An 11,908-nucleotide genomic window follows, 5' to 3' on the forward strand; every position below is an offset into this window, starting at 1 on the left:
GCTCACCTTTAAGAGCAGTTGTTTGCCTATATAACAGGCGGCATCATTGTTACAAGTCTCTCCTCTGCTCAATGCCGTTACATCTACTCACTTTGCTAGATAATTTTACCAGAACCACCTTTATTTTACATCAACTTCACAACTTAGCAATAAGCTAAGCAGTATACGGATCTCATTTTGCTGACTTAAGTGTATAGCCGGATATATATATATATATACACACACACACACTGCAAACCCCTACCGGCAGTTGATACAGACTACCCACGACCTATCCTGATGCTAATTTTGTGATATTAACACCAACGATGTTAGGTGATACTGTGTCAGATGATCTCAACATTTGAGTCACACAGATGATTCACCAGCGCGGGAAATGACGCTACGAGGCGGGCGAGGCAGAGGAAGGAGGGTGGGGGCGAGGCGGGACGTCGTATCCGTTAGTGGGTGAGGGTGGGAGGGAGGGAGAGGGGCAAGAGGCGCTATTAGGGTGAACAATGTTTACTGGTAGACGCTGGATGAAGAAATAAGCCTTACATGCAAAACTGCTTTACATGACTTTGTAATATAGTATAAAACATAAATTAAAGGTTGAACAGCACACACAGAACGGCAGGAGTGCTGGTAGATATCGACGATTTGAATACTGGCGCCAGCCACACCCTAAACATCAGTTTCTCTTTATCACTGAAATTCACGACGTAAGAGCCATCTCAATGATGGATTAAATATGACAGTCAATATCCCTGACGGCTTTTCAATTACCTGGGAGATTACAGATTTCATTCACATGAAAGCTTTCCACGTGTTAAAATATTGCATTGTGGGTACTGAATCTAGTCAGCCGTGTGCTTTCTGAAAGCAAATGAGCACGAATAAAAACTGTTTTCATACCTGTAAATATTTACTCAAATTGTAACCATGCCAATGCTTTTCTAGCACCCCATAATATCTGCAAATACAAAGCCGGTTAAAATAAAGCCGGGTTCCCGCCACAAATGAAAGCGTGTCCCTCTTTGAGTCGGCCAATCAGCTGGCGAGCGGCTGTGACGTCAGAGGAGGTATATAACCAGTGGGGATGTGGAAAATTCAAATTGTTGAGGAATCGCGAGGGCAGCGTACATAGTTCCTTGTGATCTCGGCAAGCTTGGTTTATCCACTCAAACAAAATGGTGAGTTTTATTTTAATTTGCCAAAAACCAATGTAACGGAAATCCAGTGTTAAAGTGTGGCAGAAATTTATATTATGCACGTGAAATAACTGCAACCTAACACGATTCACCTTTAGTCATTAACTTCGATTTTCTGGTCATAACCTCAACATGAGCATTTATTAATGACTATTACCGGCAGTAGTGCTCAAGACAGGCTGCTTGTGCAAGTGTTAATGGAGATAAAGCTGCATCCTCTTAGTGAATTAATTTTTGTGTAACCATAATTTCAGTGGGTGGGAGACATTTAGACGGGTGTTTAAGTGAACACTCAAAAACCTTGCGCAGGTGATCGATCTTTCCACAGTGAACCTGTTGCTTATCGCATTTTTTAGCCAAATAATTCTGAGAAAGGTTCCATAAAATTTTCATGTATTGATATTTACTACCCTTATACAACTATGAGTAGTCAGGGGAATATTTTTATCAGTTTCATCTGTAAGGGAAGAATTGTAAAGATATTTTTCTGTACGGGTGTACTCTAGCCGAGGGTTTGGGTGTGGCGGGACAAAGGATGGCGCGCGGGAATTATCGAATGCCTTACCCTGTTAGCCATGTACCATTAAGTTATTGCAAGTTACCATACAGTATTGTTTGGACGAAGTATTCCATTAGTGACGGGGTTGATTACTGGCGTATCAAAGTAGTTTGAAAAATCCTGAAACCAAGTGTCACGAAAAAGTCACATTGAGCGCCGTGAAGGGTAAAGGAATTACAAGTAACGCCTCGGACAGTCCAGGTTCTAGATTTTTTTTTATACCAACCAAATTTAATCTCTTCTATATGGACTAACCATACCTAATACTAAATTGCCGAACCAACCAAACAGGCGTGACTCAAACTGCAGTAAAACCGAAATAACTTGTTTAACATACCTATTTGGCATGCATTTCCTTACATTGTTGCCGCTCATTATAAACAGTTGGAAATGTTCCCATTAATAATACCATATTACTGGATTCCAGGTGAACAATACCACATTGCTTGATGGATGGTAGTGCAATCATAGTCTATCTATAGCCCGACGCCCTAATCCCGCAAAGGGTGGCCGCAGACAAAACGCCTAAAAAAAGCAATCATAGTAAAACAGACAATTTGGTTTCTGGACGATTTTATTCAGCTTGTAGGTAGACCTCGGAGTGAATGTTAACCTGTGATAAACTTACAGAATCCTATACTGATCAAAACTGAAGAACTGGGTAGAATGGGTTAGTAGCTACTTAAAATTCATATTTCAGCCATCGGGAGGCATGAAAGTTTGGTATATGTAACGGCTGAGAGGTTTTGTCCAGTGTTCATGAAATAATTTTTGCAATGATCAGTGAAGGCTACATCTAACCCTAATTCATATTCAGAACATAACTATGGATGTAACAAGAATGACAATTGCAAAGGTAAACAGTTTATTCCAGGTTGTAAAACTGCAATCATATAATTTCCTGTTCATTTTTTTTTTCAGCGTGAGTGTATCTCAGTTCATGTGGGTCAGGCTGGTGCCCAGATGGGCAATGCCTGCTGGGAATTGTACTGCCTGGAGCATGGGATCCAGCCTGATGGTCAGATGCCCTCAGACAAGACCATTGGTGGTGGGGACGACTCCTTCAATACCTTCTTCAGTGAAACGGGGGCTGGGAAACACGTCCCCAGAGCAGTCTTTGTTGATCTTGAGCCCACTGTAATTGGTAAGTGAGACAGGCTAAGCACAACCTCTTGAACCAAATCAATGTCCTTGTTAGTTTGAGAACATTTTCAGTTTCTGTATGGTTATTGGTTTGTTCATGCTCTCCAGTTTGGTGATGGCTAGCATAAACTTCTCGTGGGTTCATTTGGTTAGGTGGACAATTTAATTTGAATAGCATTTAGATCTGATCTTAAGTGCTTAAACTAAAACCTTACTGCTTTTTAACTACTGTAAAACTAGTGGTGTGGGTGCATTCATGCTTTTTTTTTTTTTTTTTTTTTTCCCACTGACACTAATAGATTTGAAATATTACCAGAACAGCAGGATATTAATATACCATGGTGATTTCTACACTAATTGCTGAAAGTGAAAATTATGAACCGTTAGCTTTTGCCAATTTCTATCTGGTAGATCACTATTAACCATCAGCTAGTTTTCAGGATTCAGTGAAAAATAGTCGCCTATCTTAGAACCAATAGACCAGTTAATGAAATTATAGCTGGAATGGAAAGGATAACTTCCTCAGACACCTAGAAATGTTAAGAATGCTGGCAAAATAATCCCAAGGTTTTGAAGTTGTAACAAAAGCCATTTTTGTTAAAGGACAGTTAAGTTCTTGTTATTTACTAAATCACTAATATCCAACACTACAGTACCTTCATGTAATAACTGCCTAATTTAGCATAAGCTAATGGTTCATAATTTTCACTTTCAGCAGTTAGTATAGAAATCGCCAGGGTATATAATTTGCGGCATTCTTAGCATTTCTAGGTGTCTGATGAAGTTATCCTTTCCATTCCACCTATAATTTCATTAACTGGTCTATTGGTTCTAAGATAGGCGATAATATTTTTCACTGAATCCTGAAAACTACATGATTTAATAGCGATTTACCAGGTGGTAGGGCCATGGGGATGGTGTCTGTTGTGCACTGTAACATGCACTTAAAGTTTTGTGCTGGTGATTGAAACTAGTGGGTTACCATAACTAACATGGGTGCACATTTTCTATACCATGACTTGGATGGGTGCACATTCTACAAAATGAACTAGGATTACACATTTACCAATGAAATACACAAAACCATCAAATATTCCAGTTTAGTCAGCTGAACACTGGCCACATTACCTTGGTGCAAGTGATTAAGATCTCCATTGATATATCACAAATTTTTAGCAGTTTTGTGGCTATCCTGGAAAAAGGTTTAGTGTACACTGGGTTATTCCTGGTGCCAGATGTTCACAGATTTCACTTTCACTTCAGAGGATGCTGCCTACAAGGCTTTCTTTTCAGTACAAGGACTGGTTCCTCCACTGTAAGGGACTGAAGTTTAATAATTATATAGTGATATGAAGAAATGACTGGTGATAAAGCAATACAGTAACTGAGGTTAATGTATCTTATTTGTATGCTTGCTGAAGAAACTGCTTAAAAATGCTTTGATACAGTATTTTTCCACAGTTAAGCACAGATTACTGAGTAGTAGTTAACTTCCTCAGTAGGTACTGGAAATTAAAATACCATAAAACATTTTTAATGTTAAACTGCAGTCATGTACTTGATGCTTCAGATGTAATGTAGGCTACACTTGTAGGCTGTGAAATTTTGACAATGAGTGGATAATAGGTTTGGGATAGTCTACCAACACTTGAAATCTCTTTAGTTCCCCTTCGTATTGTTGCACACTACAGTACCGTACTGTTCAATAGATGTAGCCAGTTTGGTGATATTTGCCTATTTCAGTATTAATACATAAACCCAACATTACTGGGAACTTAAATATGTAAAATTACCATGCTCTGGTTCAGAGAAGAGGGATCAGTTGTACAATATTGGGTACTGGCACTCCAAATAACGGATGAGGAATTGATAATCCACTGAAACTACTTTGCTAATTTATACTGCAAGTAGATACCTTATAGCAGGTTGCATTCCCACAGCACTCCCATTTAGTGTTCCACAATTAATTCTCCAAGCATACTGATATTTACAGGGTCTGAATTATGTAGGTGGATGTTACATTGCATTGAGATTTCTTTGGTAATGTTAATTGTCCTGTAGAATCTGACGGGGGGATGAAGTTGACAAATTTTGAAGAGTTGTTGGTATGGACTGACATTGCAAATTTTATGCACTTTTATAACAATACCCTTTCAGTGTAAATCATCCGATTCAGTTCTGATGGACTACATTAAGATGCATACAGTATTCAAGTGACAGCTGTAGGAGATGCTATCCAGCATAGAATGGTAATAGTTTGCTTTGTTCACAGATGAAATCAGAACTGGGGTCTACCGTCAACTTTTCCATCCTGAGCAACTCATCACTGGAAAGGAGGATGCAGCTAACAACTATGCACGTGGCCACTACACAATTGGGAAAGAGATTGTTGACATTGTACTTGACCGCATTCGTAAATTGGCTGACAACTGTACAGGTCTGCAGGGATTCCTCATCTTCCACTCATTTGGTGGTGGCACTGGCTCAGGTTTCACATCTCTCCTGATGGAAAGACTTTCAGTTGACTACGGCAAGAAGAGCAAACTGGAATTCGCAATTTACCCTGCTCCTCAGGTGGCTACTGCAGTGGTTGAACCATACAATTCAATTCTTACTACCCACACTACGCTGGAGCACTCTGACTGCGCTTTCATGGTTGACAATGAAGCTATCTATGACATCTGCCGCAGGAATCTGGACATTGAGAGGCCCACATACACGAACCTTAACCGGCTGATTGGTCAGATTGTTTCTTCCATCACTGCATCCCTCCGTTTTGATGGTGCTCTCAATGTGGACCTTACAGAGTTCCAGACCAATCTTGTGCCCTACCCAAGGATCCACTTCCCTCTCGTCACCTATGCACCTGTAATCTCTGCTGAAAAGGCCTACCACGAGCAGCTGTCAGTATCTGAGATCACAAATGCCTGCTTTGAGCCTGCAAACCAAATGGTGAAATGTGATCCTCGCCATGGGAAGTACATGGCCTGCTGTCTCCTGTACAGGGGTGATGTTGTACCAAAGGATGTAAATGCTGCTATTGCTACAATCAAGACAAAGAGGACCATTCAGTTTGTCGACTGGTGCCCCACTGGCTTCAAGGTTGGCATTAACTACCAGCCACCAACTGTTGTACCTGGTGGTGACCTGGCCAAGGTGTCTCGTGCTGTATGCATGTTGTCCAACACTACTGCCATTGCAGAGGCTTGGGCACGTCTCGACCATAAGTTTGATCTCATGTATGCAAAGAGGGCCTTTGTTCACTGGTATGTTGGTGAGGGTATGGAGGAGGGAGAGTTCACTGAAGCCAGGGAGGATCTGGCTGCCCTTGAGAAGGACTATGAGGAAGTTGGTGTAGATTCTGCTGATGCAGAGGGTGAGGAAGAGGGAGAGGAGTATTAGGTAGTACCTGAAAAATTCTCTTCAAAAGTCTGTCCCAAAATAAAAATGAATTTGTACAAGTGTTTTCTACACCTTTATTCACAGTTGGATATCTGGAAATAATAGTACAGTAGTATGAAACTTCTATAGGTGTCTTGGGATGTTGATTGGATTTGTAGCTAAAATTATATAAAGGTAATGCACTGAACTTCAAATTGGTAATGTGCTACTGAGGTAATGTTGCTGAATATTTTGTTTGATTAGCCTAATACCTATTTTTTTAATTGAAACTACTGCTCCCACAAGCATGCCTAAAGTTACTGTAAACTAGATATCTTTGATGTTTGTTTCTGCTTGAATTTACTATCTGCGTTTCCTGCCTAAGCATCAAAAGGTTTGAAGTGTGCTGTGCATTTCCTGTGACTGGACTTAATTACTTTGGTTAATAGTGATATCAAACAGCCATACTGCAAATGGCAATGCAGAAGTTTGCGGTGGTCCGCATCAATCTTGGTATAGGTTATCGGTACCCCAAGTATCTCTACATTTGAGTTACTGTAGTTAAAAGCTTTAGCCTCAGATGGTAATGTTTTGCAGGGTTTATAGACATAAATCTTAAGTGTTCCTGTAATCTTTGCACTTGTTCACTTAAAGCTTGTACTAGTTCATGTGGGTATCCCAGGAAGTCTGTCTGTCTGCCTGAATAAGCCATTTTCCTCCCTCAGATTCATTCCTGTCGAGCACCTTCTCTTACTCTCCCTCCACAAGTTAACTTGCCGCTTGCATAACAGGTCTAAACAGTACTGTAGATTCTTGAATAAGTCTTAGCTCCCTGGCAGTTTGACTACTACGCTTCTACATATGTTAGGGGGGGACGCGGTAGCACAGTGGTAGCGCGCCGGACTCGTAATCGGGGGATTGCGAGTTCGAGCCTCGCCCGGGCTGCCGTGCCGGGAGTGGTAGCTCGCTCCTGTAACCCTAGCGGGGCTATATAGTCCAATACAGGGCTTAGCTCGGGGGAACTCCATTTCTACATATGTTAACATCTAACAGCTAATTATTCTCTTAGAAGCGTCATGCCAGACCTACATTCAACAGGGGAGGTCGGTGAATCCCCCAAGCTAAGACCAATGGGCCATATAATTATGCAGGACAACAAGAATACATATCTCCGGAAATACGTTTGCCTGGTGCCGGCTAAAATTGCCATTTACGGTCGTGAAATGCGAGCGCTACCACAGCTATTCTGGCCCCAACGGATATTGGAATTTTACGCTTAGTTGAAATTTAATCTATTAATGTAGTAACTAATAAAACCAATCCAAGACGAGATCTGCACAAAGCGCTTTGGTGACGGAAAAAAACAATTTATGCAGCACCCGCATTCACCCTCCCCTGACGAGAGCTCTGTGAGCACTGGACATTCACTGGCCGCAGCGAGTCACGAGACTCAGGACTGTCACGCACTCCCGCAGCCGGGCTGCCCGCCCCGCAGGCAGACAGAGGTCACTGGGAGTGGCGATTGGAGTAATGAATTTCGCAAGTCGCAACTTTCGCGCCGTCCAGGATGTTGCCAGATATTCATTAACAGCCGGATTAACTCGGGAGATGGCTGGAGTGTTTTTTGTAGGTCTCAGAGAGGTGATGAGATCAAGGTTTTTGCGGAGGTTACAACTTCACCTTATGGTTAATAGTTTTGCGATGTTTCGATTTTCACCAGTCTCCTGCAATATTCCCTCCACGCATACTCAGGAATCACGTGTCTTGGGATAGATAGCAGGCTGTGAAGCCTATGCCCAGAGTCGGACACACACACAAAATATATATATATATATATATATATATATATATATATATATGGATGAAATTTCTTCATAAACCTAGAATACGGAAATTTTTTCAACCTAACCTAATACAGACCTAACCTGTGCAGTCTTCAATCCGGCTAACTTGTAACTATGATCATTAGCCAACCTTACGAACCTGGGTCACCACCACAACTTGAAAAGGTAGCTGCATGAAATTCGATGAGCTTTATATGAAGCGTATAGTGGACAAGCCACCAAAAGCAACCTTTAAGATGGTTGCACTTAAAGTCTGTCACAGTGTCCATTGGTGCAGATGTGTTTAGCATAATATATAATACATGCAAACACTTGCCTGGTCTCGCTGACAATATCTTGTTAAAAAACATGTTATGATATTCTGGTCCTAACCTCCGAATGGCATACTTCACAGGCAGGTGTGACAAGACACACCTGCTGTACACGGTTAGTATTTGCGGAATAAATATAAAAATGAATACGAATAAAAAAATGTAACCGACAAAAACTTCGGTTGGTTCTAGCATGCAATAAGAAAAATAATTATAAGTACATACATAACAAGAAAATCAGAAGTAGCTACATACATGAAAGTTTTATAAGTAACTACTCACCATTACTGAAGATACAGTTATGTGATGGTGGCAGGTGTGGGTGGAAAGGAGCATCAGGTTAACACAAAAGATCGTCATCCGGGTCATATGAAACAAACCCGGCAGTGGCTCCATGTTCTTGCAATAAAGCTTGGTGGAATGGCATGTATTCAGCAGGAACAAACGGCATTAAATCCGTTTTGTTTGTGATATTTGAACAGAGGCCGGGTACTTAGAGGTAAGTGGCACAAGTGACAAATCCAGGGATGTGCAACGTTTCTTTTTTAAGACACTTGCTTTTGTGGTGCGGGGACCATAAGTGTGAACATTGAAACCGGCTTTGACGCCCAGTGAGGATATAAAAACTTCCTTGGGAGAATCAAAAGTCCATTAAGTTCTTCCCCTACACAACAGTGGTCTGTATATTTTCTTCACGTTGTACACTGGTATCCGATGAACTTGTTCGATATGTCCAAAACCTTGTCTCACATGGGAGGTACGAATGACTAGGATCATAATGTTTAATCATGTCGAACCGTCCTGAACGAATATTCCTCTGAGATGTCAATACAATGTTGCGACTTATTTTGTCCTGTGCAACTGTCCGAGAACTAATTAACGAATGTCTGGCTTTATGTTGGATGTTGTGGTTCAAACACGAAGCTACCGGTATTTCACTAGAACCTCTTTGACCCTCAAGTCTCTATCCAACTGAACACAAACCCTTTTCGTTCATTTACACTGTGCACTCCAATACTGTATGTCCAAAGCTTTTGCTTGTAGTATTGCTGACCCGCACTAAGCATTGGGGTGGGGAGAGTTTGCTGGAGGTTTGTTGCTATGCAAGCAAGCCTAAGGTTCTCGTCACTATTATACTGCTTCAGGATTCTCTCCACCGGCAGTCCTTGCATGATGTACTGCTTTATTTTAAATCCCACACTTGATCATTATTACCAGCCACTAATTTATCCAGCTCAAGATTAATCTTATCACTGCACGCGTCACTGCTAGGCGTTAGAACAGAATGTTGTACTATACAGTACTCCGTTCCACCTAGTCTGGCACCATCAGTGATGTCCTCAACACCTGTAGCATTAATAAGGTCGTTAGTGCTGGATATACGTTTTTGTATTGCCTTTTATATTGGTTCTTAAGGTTATAACTAGAGGTTCACCTAGTGCAAATGATTACATGAACACTACAGGCGTTGAGGACATCAGTGATGGTGCCAAACTTGGTGAAATGGAGAATAGGTACTGAACACCTTATGATAATATCGCTGTTTCACTGTTTCATCTTCACTGTGATTTTCTGCTAGCATCCATTTAACATAACTATCATAGAGCAAAGTGATATTGAAGCCTGGAGGTAAGCATCCACGATGAGGGCTCTTTTCACGAGTAGATGCGTTACAGTTAACATTCTCACTGTGACGCGTCACTATGGCTTTCTTATTGACATACTTTATTCGATGGTACTTTAAGGCCTCTCTTGTCACGCTCCATCGTTCCGCGTGAAAAAACACTTGTCTAATGCACTTCAAACCCTTCCCTCACCAATGCCGTGATGTTCAACAATCGAATAAGGCACAACTGCTTGACAACGCTACCATACGTAACTGCATACACATTGCAACACTGTGTATGGCTGGGGCGACCACTAACCCTGCTGCTGTTAACATGTCCTTTCCACTCGGCTTACAAGATGAGCATTCTGTGCACTGTAACCACTAATCAGCTAAACCCCCGAAGTTATTGAAAATCTGTTGCATCTTGTCCCGGTCAACTCTTTCAAAGCATTTAGATTCACAGGTGCATGGGTCCCGAACAGAACGTACCGGTTTCAAAATGTTTTTTCAAGTTATGTACGACTCACAACTGTTTCTTTTTTTCGTCTCCTCACAGCAGCGTTCCACTTGTCTTGGTGTCTTTGTCACTTCCTACTGACCCTGGGTACTTCCCATTCACTATCCTAGTTACTGCAACTCATTACAAACAGAATTTGCACTAGAAAATCCACAAAAATTGGGGATGATGAGATACCCATACACATGCACCAACAATGCGTGACTAATGGCGTCGGCGGCAGCTGATTGGCTGAGAGGCAGAAGCGGCCCGTTGATTGGCTGACGAGTTCTTAGTTTTGACTCATACCTGGGACTGGGACCTCGGCTTTTAGTTTTTCACTGGGCCGTGCACGGGTTATGGTATGTTCTGTGTCGCACCCAAACCATTAACTTTTATCCTTATGAAGCAGGGGATTAAGGTTGCGCTTACTTTACCAACCACTGTGTATCAGTTAGAGGCGAGTTCGTTGTTTATGTTCCAGGGAAGATCTCGATTTCGGATTTTTGGCGAGTTAGTAATTTATCATCTAGACGCCTATATACAGTTTATATATATATATATATATATATATATATATATATATATATATATATATATATATATATATATATACAGTACCTCAGGGTTCCGTTTGGAACATCAAGACCGACGCAAAGACAGGCCAGTAATCAAAGGCACCAAGCACTTCTAGGTTTTATTCTACACACAGCTAAGGTACGCTAACAGAACACAGACTTTTTCTCTCATTGACTCAGGCTGAATACTCCGTCCTTCATTGATTAGCAGTCATTGTTTGACTCACCAACTCTGTCACTGACTGTCAGTGTCCATCGGCTCACTGACTCTGACTTTAACTGCCTGACTGACTCTTGCTGACTGGCCGAGCAGTAACTCGTCACACATTGGTTCACTGACAAAACTGAACTGACCCGTCCTTGGGGGGGTGGGGCAGTCCTTTAAATATTCCGCCCTCCTCAATTCCACTTTCCAGCGCAGTCCATAGTGAATCCACATTTTCTCACGCAGTAATGAACTTAAATTAACATTGCATAATAACAATAATGACAAGAACTAATTCCTAAGGTTAGAGAGGAAAACATAATAGACATGCCAAAATCTCCAGAATGATCTTCACACCTCCAAATACAAACATGAACCTGATGATACGACACAACACTAAATTTCTAGAATGTTCTCACAACTCCAGAGATAAACCACTAACTTAATCCTACCGGCCCGACATTTTATATATACCATCCATCCATCCATTGCCAGACGCCATGTATCCCAAACGGGGTAGAAAGGGCTTAGAGTTAATTGTTTTACAGGGAGGGGCACTAATCCTCCACCAACCCCACTTGACACGAAGGGA

At 41.5% G+C, this 11,908-nt stretch overlaps 1 protein-coding gene across 1 annotated transcript; it reads left to right on the forward strand.

Moving 5' to 3' along the window:
* Nucleotides 1–1,092: 1,092 nt before the first annotated feature.
* Nucleotides 1,093–6,353, forward strand: LOC145406689 (tubulin alpha-3 chain). The gene is made up of 3 exons (XM_080277789.1): nucleotides 1,093–1,172; nucleotides 2,671–2,893; nucleotides 5,165–6,353. Exons 1-3 carry the CDS (start codon nucleotides 1,170–1,172, stop codon nucleotides 6,292–6,294), a joined length of 1,356 nt encoding a protein of 451 aa, XP_080133915.1. The 5' UTR covers nucleotides 1,093–1,169; the 3' UTR covers nucleotides 6,295–6,353.
* Nucleotides 6,354–11,908: the final 5,555 nt, after the last annotated feature.

This window comes from Coenobita brevimanus, chromosome 71 (assembly GCF_032717465.1).
Source record: "Coenobita brevimanus isolate Jiangsu-jjx chromosome 71, ASM3271746v2, whole genome shotgun sequence".
Lineage (NCBI taxonomy): Eukaryota > Metazoa > Arthropoda > Malacostraca > Decapoda > Coenobitidae > Coenobita > Coenobita brevimanus.

Bases quoted from the DNA above. Each gene is read 5' to 3' on its own strand.
- LOC145406689 (XM_080277789.1), top strand. The intron at 2,894-5,164 runs GTAAGTGAGACA...CTTTGTTCACAG, and splicing joins TCTTGAGCCCACTGTAATTG to ATGAAATCAGAACTGGGGTC.